The following is a 19247-nucleotide window of genomic DNA, read 5'->3' on the forward strand; positions in this document are numbered from 1 at the left end:
TGTTGACCTTGAAGTCATGCAGAATAGAAAGCAGCTATAGGTCAAGTATGGGTCAAGGGTAGACACTATGTGCAAGCCTCCGCTGGATAAAAGATAATCACCCTTCCAGTGCTGCTTCTGAGGGGATCTCAAAGCACAAAAGGTGTGAGGGAGAGTAAGACATTATATCCATTGTCCAGAACCACACTGTCCCTGTCAATAGCCCCGTTTGGCCTACTTTTGTCCCTTCTGTTGATGGAAGCAGAGATTATGATGCAGACTGAAATGGGCACGTAATGTCCTAGCCCATAGGTAGTTTATACCGCTGTTTATCTCTCGTCACTTAAAATGTGGTTGTCTGTAGCTCAAAAATGGAGGAGACAGAAGTTTCCAAAGATAACTGACATGCTTAAATGGAGTTCAGGCCTGATCCTATCAAACTGGGATCTTCTGATGTTTCACACTTTTACTCTATGCCACTTGTACTCCAGACAACAAAATGCTGTGTGATATGAAGCTGGCAGTCCAATGTCAGCCATACCTGCTTGTTTTAACATGTTGTGTCTGAAAGAGAGATTTTTGCCAAATGTCCACCAAACTCAACTCCTCAGATGCTAAGAAGGAGCAGAGGCTTTTTCTGTGTCCCTACGCAGTGACAATCCTAGCCTCAACCCCTAGCCTTCATCTGCTTAAACATCAGCATCTTGATTGCACAGGAGCTAGAGGACACGAAGTCAACAGAAGCTGCAGGTACTGCACATTTTTGCAGAAGGAAAATTAAAACAAAGGTCCTTTGTACTTGAAACCTGCTTATGCATTTAAGAACATATATTTGGACCTGCATTTGACAACTTTTTGACAATCTGTTGACTAATAACTGGGAATTGGGTCAGGAAATGGGAAGTGTATGGTACACAACTTAATTGAGAGAGAGTGTACTGCATTTCCAACATTACCCATGCTGATTCTTCATGTTGAGACCAAAAACCCTTCCTTCACCATGAAATATACCATCAGGACACAGCTTAACACTAATAATAGCTGGTTTTAAGTCAACTGATTTTAACCTTATTAAGTATTTGGAGGTAACCATTTTAAAGATATAAAAAATTTGGGGTTTGATCACAAATACCTGTTACTTCCTGATGATGCCAAAATAGTTGGGTGTCCCATTAAATAGCATGATCACGATGGGAGTGTTTGCTGTACTTGCACAGTATTTCCATACCCAGTTTCATTCAAAAAGGGGGGGGGGGGGGAGGGCAAAAGGCAGAACACAATATTTCTGCTTGTGTTTCTGAAAGGAATACAGAAGAGGGAGCTAAAGGCCTGCGAAGAGAAAGGTCCTCTGCTGCTGCTTTCTTAGGCCTTCTTTTCTTTGGGGAGGATAAATAGTAAATGCCTTTCGCCTGCAGCAACTTCATCAACCAAGGCTGTACAGCTCATGGCCTAAAAACCAGAGCTCATGCATGGGGTGTTTTTCTCTGCTCCCTAATGATGCTGACTTTGCCCTGCTCCTGTGGATACAGAGGTGCTCAGCACGAGTGCCAGGCTGACTCCATAGAGCAGCACCACCAGTCAGTCACCCATGGTGCCTTGTAACTGGCAGGTTTGCTTGCATTTTCAACCGAGAGCTGGTAGCCCTGGTGCCAACTTTGGGAAAGGACAGTCTTCTACATCTGTGCATGCACAGGGAAAAAGAGCGTCTTGAACAGATCTCCCTCTTTCTGGTCAGACTCTTCTCACTTTTTCAAAGACTAGACGGGAGGTGGAAAGGCATGGCAAAGAGCTCAGCTGTAACATATCTGGACTCTGCAGGGGAAGCATAACTTCTTCCCCATGGGAATAATACAAACAGATGCTAGAGCTTCCATTGTCCATTTTAAGTGGGAAACACTGTCATGGTATCTCCAGTGTATTAGCACTCCCCAGGAGCTGCACTGACCACTAAGACCCACAGGTTTGCACCAGGCCCTTCTGGGATGGTTGTAAGCAGTCAGTTGGCTCCCCCTCCCAGACACTTAGAAAAAACCTTCTGTGACTCCTGCTGCCCCACACACTTTCCTGTAGAACAGGTAGGAGGAGATCTGAAACTCCTGTGTATGCCATATCAAACAGCATCTCCTCCCTTTAGGTGGCATCAGATGTCAATTTCCCAATTAAATCAAAAATTCTTCCTCAGAGAATGGCATAAGCTTTCTGTGCCCAGAGTGTTCCCGAGAAAATGGGTACACCCAGGAGCATGCAGGCCCCAGGTACCATGTCAAGCACAAAAGTCCACACCTGGACTGCACCTGAGTGTGCAAATATGTCATGATGCGTGCTGTAATATGTAGGTATGTCACAATGTGCTGTGGATTCTTCAGTAGAGCACTAATTAGTACTGGTGTGAACTGTGTGTACTGAGGAACACTGACAGAAGATTTTGTTTCAGTCTGGGATAACACACTGGAGAAGGGAAGAACTGTTACGTGTTTTCACCCCAAACATTTCTAAATCAGTGGAGCTTCCTGTGCAATTGGGGCTTACCCTGATGTGATTTTAGCTGCAGGCCAGCTTGGGCACCTGTGCTGTGCTGGAAGCCTATTAGAGCAGTTTGGTAATGATAGCAGCTCTAATATATCCCAGAGATTTTATGGAAACCCATCTGTGTCAAAGAGATGATACAGTGCAATGAAGCAAGTATTGGGATGTGAAGTCCTGGCAGATGGGAGGATTAATGAGTGAACATCAAAAGCTTTTTATAAACAGCTGAAGGAGATAACTCTTCTTGCTCCAGAAGCAAGTTTGAGACATACATTTCACCCTTCTTTCAGCGCTCTTAGCATACTGCACATGTACTACTAAGATGAAGAACCACTGAGACGTTAACACAAGTAGTAGCACTCATTTTTGAAAAGAAAAAAAATAAAACTGACCTGGGTTAGTTTTATGGCTCCACAATCCTGTTCTGAATAGCTACCACAAAACTCCCACCTTGAAGTGGGGAATTCTGTGACACGATGACATCTCTGCACACCTGTAACCCCACTGACTCAGTGCAGCAATGGAAAAACAATGGGTGGAGATACTTGAACTCATTTAAATTCACTCTTGGAAAAGAGGTCAGGGGACTTCACCTCAGCACATGAGGCTGCTCAAGGCTCTGAATTCTAGATGTCTGTGAACTCTAAATATGCAAGAGATGAAGAGGATGTTCTGCTGCTTCTTGGCATGGAGACAAAGTTCAGTCTAGGACAGCAATACAACAAGCAGCTCCCCTATGGGCCACCACAAAATACGGAAAGGCACAACACAGCTTTGCAGAGTAAAACCTCAACATGGCTCTAATCTGCTGAAGAAATAACAGTGTTGCAGCAAAATGTCAAATATGGCAGATCTGATGAAACCAGTGCCTCCTTTATACTACAATCTGTAATATAAGAAGGCATCATTGTTTTTTTAGTCAAATTATTACTTCAGGCCTGATTTTTCTTTCAGTTATATTGTCCTGAAAGGGAACAGCTTCACTAACTCTGTAAGCTCACATTCATGTAACACTGGTGAGAGAGAACAACCAGATTTTACAGCCTGATGCTTGAGAAGAATGAACCTTTTGAAAGACAAACATGAACGCGCACATGTACATATATATATATGCACATGAATAGACTGCAATTCACCCACCTATTTCATCCCCTAGAGAGGAGTTCAGTATTGCACCAGCAGACATAACTACGGCACAGCTCCCAAAGCCATGTGTATACAATTTGCCCAGTGGAATCTGGGGAACGTGCTTTTCCCATCCAAGAGTGGAGAAGGGAGCCTCCTTGCCATCTATTGTTTTCACATTCACCCTTTCTTTTAGCTCACAGAATAGCTGGTCTCCTGTCAACTTGGAGTTTCGTTTCCCCTTGAACCGCACCCCATGCTTATTGGTGCTCAAATAATCTTTCATCGCCTTCTGCAGTCGAGGGTTTAGCATCTTGGAAGAGACATCTCCTTTCCAAAGCTTGTAAAGAAAGGATTTCGACATTGTGGAATATAGCCCATCCCAGTCATCAGATTCATCAAGCATCTGGCTTCTCCTGTGCTTTGTGTTCCTTCTCCTCATTCTTCTCTGATGGCTCCAGTTGTTCTGCAGAATATTTACTTTTGGATTTTCCTCATCGGCTGAGATGAATTTTGCTATCTCTTGAAGGTGGTTGTGTGACCGAGGCTGACCAGCAGCAAATAAATAATCATCATTCACTTGGTAGAAAGCACTTTTTGATTTTCTTCCTATCTGGGATGGAAAAAATTCATCTTCATTTCTAAAGGCATCTTCCAAATCAGTCCATTTCTTAATACTTCCAGTCCCTGATTTAAATGTACCTAAGAGGTCGTCATTAAGAAGTACCTCATTCCCATCGATGGTTTCAGAGAATGATGGATCGTGAATGGCTCCCATGATGACTCTCTGCTTGCCCTGAAGGGGCAGAAGCCTCTTGGTTTCAATGTAAGAAAAGGAACTCGGAACTGGTTCAGCAGTGTTGCTATCTGTAAAATAGATGAATATCACCAGAAAAAGCAGACCCCATGCAAAGATCCCAAACAGCATGAGTTGTTTCCATTGCTTCAAGTTAGGTTTCATGGCAATGCCTTTACCAGCTCCTCTGTGCCTTGAAGTATTGGTGAAGGAAAATGAAACCTGGAAAGAACATCAAATATTAATCAAGAATGGTTCTAAAAATAAATACTATTCAGAAATATCTTAACACGCTTTGATAGAAGGTGCAGAATTAATCTCCAAGCTGTAGCACAGAGGATTCAGAAGCAGAAACACACTCCGGAGCCTGCAGACACTAGGAGTGACACGCTTTGGCTGTAACCACACAGTGACAGCTGCTAGCTACAAAAGAAGCTGGTGGCCAGTTTCTACAGTAACACTGGAGGCTGCCTTTGGGGAGATCATGTGCCTGCCTGCTTCTGGTATACGAAGCATAGCATTATGAGAGCAAAAGTAAAACCCATGCCTGGCTGTATGCACAGCAGGGACAATATTAGCTTACCTTAGTCTTCTCTTTTGCCACTGATAGTCCTTATGCAGTGGGGCTGTAAGCAAGCCTGTCCCCAAAAGGAGCAGGCAGGGAGCACAAACCCTCAACAGGACAGCCCTCCTCTGCCCACAGACTACAAAGGACGATGCTCTGTGGATATCATCAAGGTGGAGGAGGGGAGAGCATCACTCCAGTGGGTTGGAGGAGAACCTTTTCTTTTCCTCAGCTGGGATGAACTGGCACAGCATCAGTGGGCTACATCATTTGTTGCCCAGGATCAGACCTGAATAAGAGCAACTGTTGTACCTCTGTTATGGATGCTGCATGCACACTGAGGCGGCGTGAAGGAGTTCTGCATGTCAAGGTGTGCTGGGTTTGCAATTTCCAAAAAGGGGGACGGATGGCACAACTAACTGAATACATGCCTTTAGCATAATGATAGTGATTTACATAAAGGGAGTGGGTAGGGAATGTCAGACCTGGACTTAGACATCTGTGCTCTACTAATACTTGGGGATTTCGGACAGCTTGCGCATTAGTGGAGGGCTGTGTGGTCCAAAATGAAATAAAGTCTGACTGAGGGGACTGCAATCCAAGGAAAATACACTATCACATCACTGGACTATCACATACGCTATGGCCTCACACAAACTCACTTGCTTAATCAAGTGGTGTGCGAATCAGTGGCAAAGCTGGCTGAAGAAAGTCTGGCCCTCCCTATCATGAGCCTTATCATTCACCTCCCTGCACCATAGTCATCGTCAGCTTCAGCTGCTACACTGCAGTGCAAGTCAGTGTACTACTTAGTGACAGATCACTTACCTGATCTGGATTAAAAATAAGCCCTTTCTTCTGGAGTTTTCTTCCTAACGCCATTTGTTTCAATGGCCGCTTAATGGTGGGACTTAAAAGCTACTTGTACCAGCCAGCTGTGATCAGAAAAGGGGAATGGGAGTGGGGCAGGCTTGGATTTCATTAACAGCCTGTGCCTCAGGAGCTGCCATCTCATCACACCGCATCCAAACAGCGCACGCAGCTTACACACCTCTGATAACACTCTGCCTGCTTACACCTGACCATCAGGAGGGACCAAAAGCACAGGCACCGTACGCTGTCACTTTTCTGCAAGCTGCTGAAGTACGTCAAAGCTGAGTGCAAAGTTTCGACTGAAGCTGTAACTAAGACACTGTTTTCACACTGAAAAGAAACCAGCAACACCACTGGCGTAAGGCGTTCCCTGCTCTGTCCCTCGTTCCTGCACCGTGCCTCTGCTGCTGCCAACACCCCTGTGTATGGGGCTGGCATATTACAAACTGGACCAGTAAACTGATACAGCAGGGGGTTAGGGAGGGGAAATACACGTTAGAAGGTTTTCTTGGTTGGGTTGGGTTTTTTTAAGCTGGGTCAGCCCCTTTATCCACTTCAGTGTGGTCACACATCCAGTTGTTTCAGCACAAATGCGGAGATTGCCTACCACAATGCAGAGGCGAGAACAAACCGCAGGTGGTATTAGCAGGGATACTTCAGGCTAGCATTTCTGCTGACCTCCTGGGAATGTGAGACCACAGCATTGCATTTCCAAACACAGTCTATTTTAATGATCTAGACAAAGCCTACAGCATTAGAAAAAGCAAGCCGACTTTGGGACTCAAGGCAGTGTCCAAACAGAGAGAGGATTCATAATGTCACACTTGGACGACCAAATTTCATTGCAAACACATTCATTTCTAACACACTGAAAAAAAAAAAATCTTGAGTGCGATAACCCTGTGCTCTACACACATTTGGCTTGGCTCGCACAAACCACATGGAAAAAAGCTATTACTCCAACTGACCCATTTCCTACTTGCACTCTGCTGCTGCAAGATTGCTCTCTGCAGCACCTCGATGCTCTCCCCCCACACACACCCCCCTCGCTTCCAATTTTAAATCACTGCAGGCTATGTCCTGTGGGAGTCAACTTCCAGTATATGTTGCACAACTTAGGTCTGCCCTGAAGTTATTGCAACCTGCCCACTCATCAGTGTTCAGATGGTTTGCATTTTTAACTCAGCATTCTTCACCCATCTGAACTGCTTTCATCCCTTTTTATCATTTTCCCTGCTGTTTTTCCCCCAGCACTTTTCAACACGTGGCTTCCAAACCACTGTGTAAGTTAGTCTTTGCTCAGTCAGATGTTTCTCCTGCTGAATACACATTTCTTACAGGATCCACAAAGGAAGCATCTTGCAGAAGCTTTTTAACAGACAAGCTTGCAGGAAGTCAAAGCTATCCAGGAAGAGGTCACTAATATTTTCCACTGAGTCATGTAACAAGTCCAAACACAATTTAAAGATAATCCGTAACAAAATCTCAAATTTTTCTCAATTTTTTCCCAAGTTTTGTTGTATTTTATAACCAGAAGTTGATAAGAAATAGAAAGGGTTTAGTCTTAATTCAGGTGTGAAAGTTTCTCATTGTCTGTGCTTGGTGCAGCAGACTGCCTCGGCACAAAGAATTAGCCTGGACTCCTAAATTTGATATTCAGGTTACAATCTGAAAAAGGAATGAGTTACATTATTAATTATTTTTAAACGAAAGCAAATTATTTTTTTTCCCTCCCTAACACACACAAGGTCATAAAAGCACACTCGACTTGGTTGGCAGGCACGTGATTACCCTTTTCATGCAGCAAAAAAATCATCTGTGCAAAAAAAAAACAAATCAGCATACACCAGTATATCTGTCAACATTGCAAACAAAAGGAGAGGCGCCAGTGAGAATAAATGTAAAAACTTTACACATTAACTACTGCAGAAGCTTATCTACAATCCCTTGTTGCAAGTGGGGCCTCAAAGAGGATAGTCAAATCTCTTGAAGACTGGAGCTATGCAGGCAAATCTCTGTGCTGCTTTAATGTTTTTTGCTCACAAGAAAAGCCTTGTCCTCCAGCAGTACAGCTGAGCTGGAAGCAAATTCAAGGTCATTAGTGTATTAGTTGCAAGAGGACCCCTACAACCTCACAGGATCTTGAAGGCTGTGTGTGGAAAGCTGCAGTATGTCCAGAGAAACGCCAGTTTATCTCACCTCCCTCTGCACTAAACATCCAGCCCTCTCCCCCTCAGCCCCTGTGGCTTCTCACACCTCGCTGTCCCTGGCTTTGGGAATGTCTGGGAGGAGAGGGCAGCCCCTCCACGCGCTCCCCACCCCACACCCGGGTTGGCAGCAGACCCCTCTGCTGCTCACTGGGGAATCTCCCTCAGTACCACGTGGGGATGGGCTTGGGCTCATGCCCTGTGTTGCTGGAGGCAGCGCATCTCAATTGCAAAGAGAAAAACATTTGTGCGGGAAACCAGAAACGATGATCGTAATGAATTACACTGGCTAAATAAAGAAAAACAGGCGGTTTCATGGGTGTAATTATTGAAGTCCACTGGATGCTTCAGGAAGAAGCTTGCATCTCTCTCATCTCTGCTCGTCATGCAGCTTTCAAGCTGTCAAAGCAATTCTACACAAATTTTAAAATTATCGTTAACATTACTCATTGTCTCCAACTTCACCACCCCTACCATAATAATCCTCCCTACTTAAAAACAGTGAGACTGCTGGAGTCAAAGCTCCTGCTAAGGAGGACCAGAGGAATAAGTCTGCACCTGGGGAAAACACGCAAGACTTAACCCAAGCCAGCTTCCTCTTCAGCAGAAATAATAAACCTGTTTGCCCCAGAGGCTGAAGATCTCATTTTCCTACATATCTCCTTTCTGACGGGCTCTTTCAATCATTAACTGATTTAAGCTCCAACTACCATATGGTGAGGGGCTTTTTTCTCACCCAGTCTGGTTGTGTGCATGAAAGCCATGGAAAACGTGAGGCCAGGTACAAACCAATGAAGTGGGCAGAAAGGGAAGACTTATTTATTTGCTTAATAGAAGTACCAGTGGCAGCTATGAAAAAGAAAGGCAAACCCCAAGGGTACCTTTGAAGCATCCCAGGAAATAAAGCCGATTTCCCCACGGAAATTAAAGGCCTATTTTCCAAAAGCAGCACCCATTTATGGGAAATCTCATTTCACTACATTAAGATGCAAGAAACCAATGTGTTCTCCCTCCCCTTATATAGCCCATTGTTTTGCAACAAGGAGCACTTTTAATTTTTCTAAAGTAGGCCTCCTGACTATTTCTTAAATGAGAAGAGATGGATGAGGGAGATTTTTTTTTCATTCCTTTGAAACATTCCTCCCTTTCAACACTGTCTATTGTTAAATTAATTTGTACAGACCCTGGCAGCTCAGAGGTCAGGATGGTTCAAGTTGATGTTCTAAGATGTGCACTGTTATGTTAAACAGGGTTTTTCTTGGCTGCAGCTTTGCAGTGAGAAGGTCACCTCGGTTTTATTTGGGGTAGCAAATGTTAGCTGTGGGCAACCGTTCCCAAAGGGCTGAGAATCAGACCGGGGTTTATTTGATGGAAAGCTTAGGCAGCCTGAAAAGATAGCAAATGCTCCTTTAGTTTGCTTCATCTCTTAGTCAGCTAATTCCAGGGTATTAAGAAACCTCTGGCATAGGGCAAGACAGCTGGAGGCTGCATTTCCAGGATGGGGAAACACACTCACCCTCTCATGTGGGAAGTGCCAAATTGGTTTTAGCATTATCACATCATTTCTGCGGTACAAGCCATACAGTAGGCAGCAACAGACAGGCGAGCCTGTGGGGAGTGGTGACTGCCAAAAGATATATATTAGTCTGTTGATGGCCTGGGCACTTGTCTTATTGGCTGTGATTAGACCTCCTAATTAATGAACCTCTTTTGGACAACTTCCTCGTTAGTCCCGATAAATCTGGCTCCTTCCTTCAACTTTATTTTCAGAGGAGTCAAGCTGCATTCATTATTATTTGTGGCAACAGAAGCAAATGTCTTCTGAAACAAAGAAGAAACATCAAACAACTCAGAAGCAGGATTTTTTTTTTTCCATGTTGCTCAGAGCCTTTTTAACCTTTATCTAGTTATCTTCTTTGGGAAAATTCCTTAAGAGATATGCAAACGATGGTATTGCTAACCTGTATCACCCGCTAAACGTGAGCCAAGCATCCCAAGCCAGGGTATCTGGAAAGCGGAGCCTCGGGTTCCTGTTTGCGTCTGGGGATACAGGCTGGCAGCGTGCCTGTTGTCGGGTCTGCTGATAAAACCTAGAATTTCAAGTTAAAGGGGGTGGGGGTAGAGTGGCTTTTTTAATTTTTACTAATGACCCATTTCCAGGAGCTCAGGCTGTAAAATTACCAAATACAGTGAGACTTGCAGTAAAACTCACTCTAGCTGGCAATCCGGCAGCTGGAGAAATGCTCAGTGGGGTTTCTGCCAAGGAACGTGTCCTAGATTATTCTGTAGGAGCATGGGGGCTTAGATGCATAAATCTCCGAGTTTTAGTGGGAGGTCAAACTTATCTTCTGTGCATCTGATACCAACTCTCCACGCTCCATCATCAAGTTCAAGCTGCCTGGCATTGAAGCCAGCTATCACTTTCCTTCAGCCCACAGTGCCGCCTGCACAGCCCAGAGACCACATACATGTTATGCGAGTGTGGGCTGACAGGAGGGTAGTAAAAATAACCATACCAGCTCTTAGCCTTCACATGCAGACTTTCCCACTGGCAATGGAAACGTTCATCACAGAATCAAAGGCCAGGGAAAACCTGCCTTTGTAGTGACTGACTGCACCTCTTGGGTTAACCTCCACCTACCCAACTTGCAGCATCCTTTCTCACGAGCCATGACAGCAGCTCTTGCTCTGACACACTACCTCTACATAGGCAAAGCCTCACGGATCAGGCAACAGAGGAGCCCGTGTTTTTTCTGCACTACGTTTGTGCATCTCTGCTCCCCCTCATAAACTGCAAGCCATAGAGAAACTGCAGTTGTTCCCCTGATCAGCATTAGGGTCCTGGGAAGCCACATGCTGTGCCTTTGCATGAGGCATGCAGGCTGAAACGGCAAGCTGGCTGCAAATATAAGCCAGGTGTGGAAGCAAGGCAATCAAACCGATGGCCGTCACTTTCTTGCACATCCTCTGTTCATACATAACCACCTTATTAATGTAGTTACTTTTATTGCTGAGGTGAGGTCTATGAGGAGGAAGCAAGTACACCAGCGACAGGGAAGAAGAAGAGAGGGCTGGGGGAGGCTGGGACAGGCAGGAAGGAAGCCTGGCTGCAGAGCAGTGTGGGGGGCAGGAAGGCAGGGGTGAGTGGCAGAGAGACTGAAAATAAACTATGCCCGCAGCACTACTGACAGAGCAAAACAACACCTGCCAGAGGCAGGGACACCTGAGCACCGACGGAGTGAGAACTGGAAGCAAAAACTTCCTCCCACCAGGATGATCACATCCTTCCCCTCCGGGGAAGCATCGGGTGAGCCCTGCTACTGCTGAGGGCAGGCTCTAGCCCAGAGCATCCTAGCCTATTTCTCCCAAGCAAGTGATGGGAAAGAGGGCACCACGGTCCTGCAACAGACCGGAGGTCTGGGTGAGCAGCAGGACCCACACTGTGTCTTCCCCGCTTCCTTTCGGGCAGTCCTTCCCAGGTGAGCATGCTGCTTCCCGCCATTCCTTTGCACAGGAAAGGGAACCCTGGGGCACTGACTGCACACCTTGCAGTGGGAGGATGGCCCTTGCTCCCCTCCCACCCTATGCACCAGGACACCTTGGACTGAGTTTTGCAATGGATTAGCATCTAAAATAGCTGCACCTATTTTCCCCTCTTCTACCCTGTGAAAGTCACTTCACAGCCCATGCAGAGATGCTCCAAACTACAGGCATGGTTGGTGCCTGAAGACCCACATCGCAAGCAGTAGTTGCTGCCCATCTTTAGCACAGCTTAGCTTTCTGTGGGACTGATTCTTCCCTGCCCAAAGAATAAAATTTTAATCCCTTTTCTCTTGCAAGAAAGCACAGTTCAGGAGCAGCCCATGCCTATGTTCTGATGTCATGTGCAACTGAACATGATGGCAGGAATCTCTTAATGCCTCGAAACAAGAAACAGAGATGCAGAGAAATGGATAGTCTACTCAGTGTCTAATAAAGCATAAGGGGAAAAAAATCCAGCTAACATACATATCTATATTTGGTTCCACTCCCCCTTTTTAAGGGACAGCTTTTGATACCGTACTTGCAAAAACACGTAATTCAAAAAAGGAAGGAAGTGCTTTGAGGGTTTTTTATTTAAAGCTTGACAGGATAAACGAATCACAGTCTCATTAAATCACACAAATCTCAGGCTGTACACAAGACTAAACCACGAGAAATAGGACGTTACAAATCCTCATGCAGTTCTACACTTCCAGCACAACAGCTCATTTTATTTCTGCTCTTGGCAAGGTTAGAATAAAAGGCTTCTTTTCTTTGCTCCATAAATGTTTTTAGATGCTATATTACTTGAACTTAACACAGCAGTAATTGCACTGAAAAAGGGCAACCTGAATTGCTTCCTGAAAGAAGGAAACATTTATACTAACACGCGCATGAACAGGGAGCGCAGTTACAAAAGGTCTGTTTCAATCCTACCACAAAAAACTTGACCAAACTCACAAACTCTTCCAGGCAGAAATGGTTGGAGAATTTTGATTTTTCACTCTAAAGCAACAAATTCTCTGATATATACTGATTATCCATATCTCCATATAGCAGTAAATTTTACATCCGCAGAGTATGTTTCTACTGTGTGTTGCAATAAAGCAAGTCCTATAGGCACTGTGTTTTGCTTTGCTTTTTATTACTAACTTTTTTATTAGACTCTAGTTTGTCTTTTTACATTTGTTCCAGAGAGCAAGCAAGCGCTTATTTTTTTAAGAGTCTGAAAAAGAACAATGGTAAATAAATTGTTCCCTATTTCTCAGCTCTGAGTGCCAATTCTTATTTGTTTATGTTAGCAACATAACTGTAAGAGAGCATTTAGAAAATTATAATTGTTAATGTCTCATTTTTATATGCTCATATACATGCATAAAAACAACATGCCTTCTATAGGCTTATTTGCTCTAGGCTAAAAGCTTGAATGAAAACTTTCACCCTGGAAGAAGGCCTGCCAAACTGAGGGATGAAGCCGGTTTAGCCCTTGTTACATTACAAGTACAATCCAAAACTGAATTTTCCTGGACTGGAACAATTTTTCCCCCTTTTTTTGTATATTTTAATACTTAACGTGACTATACTGATGATAAGCCAACCTACACTAGCTGGGATGTTTTGTTTGGCTTCATAAAGCAAAATAAAGTGGTATTGGTGTTTCTTTTTTTCTCCTCCATTCTGGTACTGTTTTATGCATGGCTCAGGGCAATATTAGTTTAAACTATGACTAGATCAACAGAAATCTCGTCCGTGGGGGAGACAGCTGTTTGTAACCTGACACGAACCACTGGAACCTGAATCCTACCTGTCTGGAAATTTTGCAGAGAAGCAGGATCTCTAAGAACTACCACGATGAAACCAGTATGAGGAATAGTGACAATTAAATCAAGGTTGTTGGTTGGATTCTTCATACCCTTTCCCTTTGTGCAGTCACTAGTGCCCATGTGTGGCTCACAAGAAGTCCTTTCCCCCAGCACTGGCCATTCACTCCCTACAAGTGCAAATGACTTTACAAGGGGGAAGGTGGCAGAAAAAAAAATTAGGGTGTCTGAAAGCTCTGACACCATTAAAACAGTGAGAAAATGAGGTAAGTGAGAGGCAAGACAGAGGCGGCTAGGTTGCAAGATTATTTGCATTAGTTGTTTTTGTTATAAAAGTTGAAATGACAGCATAAGATTCATTCTGAGCCCATCCTCACTGGCTACAGCTGTGGCATTACCATTTGATGCTAATTTTCACCATCATAAAAGTCAACGGAATCTAAAACCCTGTATTTTGAGATCTACAGGCTATTACAGACATATCTGGGAAAGAGTAAATGCTTTTCGTACTAAGATACTTGGCAGAGGTTGTTGACATGCCTTTACCTCTAGACGAAAGTCTCCATTTAAATACTGGCTTTGAAGTCTGAAGCTAATCAGTATACATGTAATACATTCCTTTCTTTCAATTTTTCAACAGGTGGGCTTCTCAAAATTTTCATTAAAATATTTGTTAGTATTTCAAATGCTGGCTATGTCTTTTTTTGGTTTTCAGCCAACAGGCAGGCCTTTGAAATATCACTGATTTCATTAAAAAGCCCTCCTTCTAAGACTGCCTTTAAGCAGCCAAGACATGCAAACCCCCTGCCTACCTTTTGCACGCTCTGCTTAGAAGATGCAGACGAAGCACATCATCTTGCCCAGCACAGAGCACAGCCATCCTCTCAGCAAGATGTCAGACATCTTAAATCCTCTTTCTCCCTCTCCTCTTCTCCCTTGCTGCACACTGGCAACTCAGCACCCATGGGAACATACCCCCTCGCGGCTGTGGCAAGGAGTAGCTGGGGTCTGTACATGCTCCCCTAGCATACCCGCCTGCTTGCTCTCCTGGGGAGCCTCTTCTGAGTCCATGTTTGCTTCTCTTCAGGTTCAGGGCCTTCCCAAAAAACATGAGTTTTCCCTCACCATGGCACCACCTGCCTTTTAGGAAGGCTATCGGCAACGCTCAAGCCAACCATTTGGAGAACCGAGAAAAAAGTTTGTGAGGGAGACAAACTTTTATGTGGTTTTGCCCCTTGCCTAGCATAATACAGCCTCAATCCGTGTTTGCAGCTTTTAAGTGCTAAAGGCAGAGAGCACGTGAAGCCAATTCACTGCCCTAAATCAATCAGAAGGTTTTCTCTGCCAAAATAAAAAGAGACTGTTCTGAAAAAGAAATCTTTGTTTTAACATAGATTGATTCCTTAGCAACACCCAATCCCGTCAAACCTATTCTGTTGATGGGGTTTAGTCCTACTTCAATCCCATTCAGACACTAAATAAATGAAAAAAACCACCAACATTTAGTCTGATCTAAATACTAATGCTTAACATTTCAAACATTTTCATGATTCTTGCTTTTATTTCCCGATTTGCATCTATATTTCTAGTCAGCATATGTTAGCAGATATGTTTTAGTAACAGTTAAAACTGCTATAGGAGGAATAGGGTATACTATACAGGATGACTGCAAGCAAAGCAAAACCTTCCTACTTTCATCAGATTGTTTGTTTTTTTTTTAAATTATGGAGAAAAATGCTTTGAAGTTCACGCTAAATATGGGTATAAAAATGCAAAAAGATATACTGGCAGCAATCATAAATGATGCCAAGCAGTGATGAGAGTCCTGGAGTTCAGCTATGTTCAGTCTACTTCGAACTTCTCAGATTTTTCAGTATCTGTGCAAAATGCTCTGTTGTGCCTGCTCGGCCATGGTAAGAGAGCAATATTCTTGTGAATCTGTATTTGGACATGAGGTAGTATAGCAAAGTGCTGGTAATCTACACTCACTGGTAGGAAACCTGCCACTAGTAGTAAACCTACCAAATTGCCAAACTCAGTTTGGTGAACTGATTAAACAAAATTTACGAATCCAATAAAGAGAAGGAACTTTGTATAGGAATAGTGTTATTTCCTTAATTCATTGTAACTTGTACTTTATTATAATGCATTGTACGATTTCATAGTACTTCTAGTAACTATAGTGAATTGTATGATAGAAAAACCCCGAATATGAAATCTGATATTAACTCTAAAGGAGCCTGGAATGTCGTGAGAGGCACCAGGTTATTCCCTGGGTGGAATGGCACAGCTCTTTTCCCAGTAACCCACCCCTGTGCTGATACAAAGCTACAGCAGAATCCTGTAGCATCTCTCAATCCTGAAGTGACATTTAAGTAGAGGAGTACAAAGATTTTAAAATGAATTTATGAGCAGTTGTAGACTGGTCTACTTACAAACCACACTTATTCAAACACATCTTGTACCTCACATTCTGCTTTCCCACTTCTGTGAAGAGTAGCGGCCATACAAGCGGGGGTTTTTTGACTTCAGCGTAAGAAAATTAGCACCACTGAGCTTTTCTTAAACAAGCAATCAGACAATACGTTGTGCCCCAGAAGAACCAAAAGCAATACTGCTTGAAGTTAGCTGGGGAGGAGGCAGCACCCACCCCCACAGACCTGAGGTCCAGCTCTGGACGCAGAGCCCCACCGACTGCACGTGCACACAAGCGCTGACTGCCAGCGCACACCCCAGGTTCACACTGCGAACCAGGTAGCTGGATACTGCCACATGTTAGTCTAAAGATGCTGTACTTTTACAGGGTTTCTCTTTCTTCTGTTTTAACTGCTTCTCTTTTTAACTACTTTTTGAGATTGCTAAATCTCTTCAGATTGCTCCGAAAGCACCAGAAATTAACAGTGAACTAATTTATGATGAAATGGACTTATCATACTAACCACTGATAATTTTTTTAAGCTTTAATTGTTCGAATTTGATACAGCTCTTTAAGAATCCCATCCAATGTGTTTTCACAATTCTCAATGGATAGTATTTATCTGACTTATTTACTAATTACTTCCAAATTACAAGTGTCCCTCAGGTCTGAATCATTTTTGATGAAAGAATGAACGGACTTACATAGTTTTATACCATGAGGGAAGAGAAATTAAAGGAAAAGAATTTGTACAGCTCAGATCAAGCAAATGGAAAGCTTGATTTCTTTAAAGTGTTTTCTAACTTTATCACCACATGCAGGTTACAATTTGTGTCTGCTAAACCTTCTACACCATTACCACGCCAAGGTCTCTGTTTAGGTTTGGTTGTTTTTTTTTTAGTAAAAGGACATAATCATTAAAAGATATGGCAAAAGCAGTATTCCAGACTGCAGATACTGTAAATGTCACTGTCTCCATAAAGAAACGGAGTATGGGCAAGCACATGAGGAATAATCACATATTTTCAAGCCACTTAAATAGGACATGCCCAAGGGCACACTGTAGAGGAGCCCACGTTTCCGTCTGTGGGTAATGTATACAGTTTCCTTTCTAAGAGTCAGAGAATCCAAGTTTATGTGAATTCAAATATATCACTTTTCTGCCAAGCACACTGTTGTAAGAAACAGGCACATGGGCGTCTCTAGTTTAAAATCAATTTCACTTGGCTTGGGCATCAGAGAATCAGGGAAAAAACCCAGATTTTCATACATGACATTCGCTTTCTAAAAGCACCATCTTTCTTGGAAAATATAATTTGGTTAATATAATATATGTTTTACATACTCTATGTACTCTCTCTACAGCTGCTACTTCTCCAGCATTTCAGCCAGCGAACGATGACTTCAGATTACAGTCGTGTGTTTCCTCCAGCATCACCATGTCACTATAACCACCTCTTGATTTCCAAAACCTCAGAAGTAGCATCCCTATTCTGAACCACCTCCAAGACCTATGAACCAGTCACCATTACTGCAAGTCTTGATCCAAACTGTCTTTTTCTTGATGACACTTTTATTCGGCATTCCTGTTTCCAAGTCACTTGACATTTTCCCCAAGTACTGCTCATACACAGGACTTGCCATCTTCTTTTGTAACCTCACTTCAGATGGTTGGAAAATGAGGGGAATCTTTTGCCTAAAAAGGTATTGTGTTTCAAAGAACAAAAACATAACTGTTTTGTTTAGCAAATCTGAATGAAAAAAATCAATTTGAGTTTATATTCCAAAACCACAGTGGAACTGATGTGGTATCAAATATTACTTTCTGAGAAACTTGGACAGTGGGGTAATGAGCGGCTCTCTCGTGGCTCTGCTGTTACTGACCACACTTCTGCTTTATAGCTATTCCAAACAACTGGTGGGGGGGAATCACATATAACGAGGCTGACTTTAATCCTGGGCGCATTCAGCACGTATAATAGTTTTGAGTCACAAAACTCCAGTAGTGTCCATCTAACAGCTTTATTGTCTTCACACAGCTGTATCATTGTCTGGCTGTTAGCATTCCTGCCTCATTTACTTAAAATGTTAAAAGTCAGTAAATGAGGAAACAATATAAAGGATGTAAGGGGGGGTGGTATTTTAATTATTTTGAAGTGTCGTACTTTTTAACTATTCTTTAGAAAATAATTGAGCAAATTCAGAAACAAGGTTAAAGTAGCACTATCAAAACGCAAACTACTGTAGAAAGAGGCCTTGAGCTTCTTTCTTGAGCTGGATCAGATGTCTATCTTAGCCATGCTGAATTTCTCAGCAGTCAAGGCTATGAATTACTGTTGGCTGCTTGACTGATTAGACATGGTGCTGGTATGCCCGAGACCTTCCAAACACAGCAGGGGTTATTGCAGCAGTAGACAATACTATAACATTGCAGTATTACAGGCTATGCACTTTTCTATCCCTTCTCTCAGCCTGTGCAACGGGTTTATGAGACTCCTTGGAAACTTTCATCTGCAAGCACAGGATGGAGTAGCACCAGTAGTAACTAAAACCTTTGCAGCTCTGCAGTCTGAAGAACAGAGACACACTTTCTAGAAATGCCAAGAAGATAAAAATTCATTGAGGTGATCTCCTCCGTCGGGGCCCCGCTTACTGAAGAAATCATTCAGGAGCCTCTATGCAGAGCACTACAGTGCCGTGCAGCGATGCTTGAGCTAGCTCAGAATTTAAAAGATGCATCCTCATGTCTATTTCCCAATTCCTCTTTGATGGCTACGGTTTTGGTGCTATTACCACCTGAAGAATCCTCAGGGCACTTTTGACTGTAACTAGTTATTGTTTTAAAAAAACCCAAGAGCCTCTGCATAACCCAACAACAGTGAAGTTCCACATATACAGTGCGCTCTAGCTGTGCCTGCCTTTATCTCATGACAACCTTGCAAGAGCAACATATATTCCAGTGACTGCAAGGCTTAATTATTTTAATTCTGTGGTCCAGGAGTTTTCAGCAGGGTTCCTCTACTGCTTGCAGCTTTTGCAGACTGTAGCAGTATATCTGATCGCTGGTTTAAGTAGCTGTGATCACATTACACCCACCCTGCACTCTTCTCATTGGATGCCTATATAGTGGCAGATTGATTTTTAACTGGCTCTGTTGGTCTTTTTAGTGCTCCTAATAATAAAATGCCTGAGCAAATAGAAAACCTTCTGATAGATATTTTATGCAGACACCCTTTTTTCAGGAATTAACCCACAATAACCTACTGTATCTTGACAGACAATTGTATGTTTGGTGTGGGGTGTGTTAGACAAGAAGCAGTCATGTCCCTCTGCTACAGATGCTAGCACCAGCACAGACAGCAAACAGGACAAAGACGGCGCCTTGCACAGACATGGAGCACCTCCTGGCCACATGAAC

At 43.3% G+C, this 19247-nt stretch overlaps 1 protein-coding gene across 5 annotated transcripts in view; it reads right to left on the reverse strand.

The window, feature by feature from the left end:
- The window catches only part of ST6GAL2 (ST6 beta-galactoside alpha-2,6-sialyltransferase 2), a 54273-nt gene that overhangs the window by 24834 nt on the left and 10192 nt on the right, over window positions 1-19247 (reverse strand). For 2 of the 5 annotated variants that reach the window (XM_064439589.1, XM_064439573.1), the window contains one exon: window positions 3646-4648. In XM_064439589.1, the coding sequence (XP_064295659.1) occupies window positions 3646-4591 (946 nt within the window). In that variant the 5' untranslated portion in view covers window positions 4592-4648. Of the gene's footprint in view, window positions 1-3645; window positions 4649-5819; window positions 6034-19247 lie in introns of those variants that run through there. The other 3 variants (XM_064439580.1, XM_064439565.1, XM_064439558.1) reach the window with 3 other exon arrangements.

This window comes from Phalacrocorax carbo, chromosome 1 (genome assembly GCF_963921805.1).
Source record: "Phalacrocorax carbo chromosome 1, bPhaCar2.1, whole genome shotgun sequence".
Lineage (NCBI taxonomy): Eukaryota > Metazoa > Chordata > Aves > Suliformes > Phalacrocoracidae > Phalacrocorax > Phalacrocorax carbo.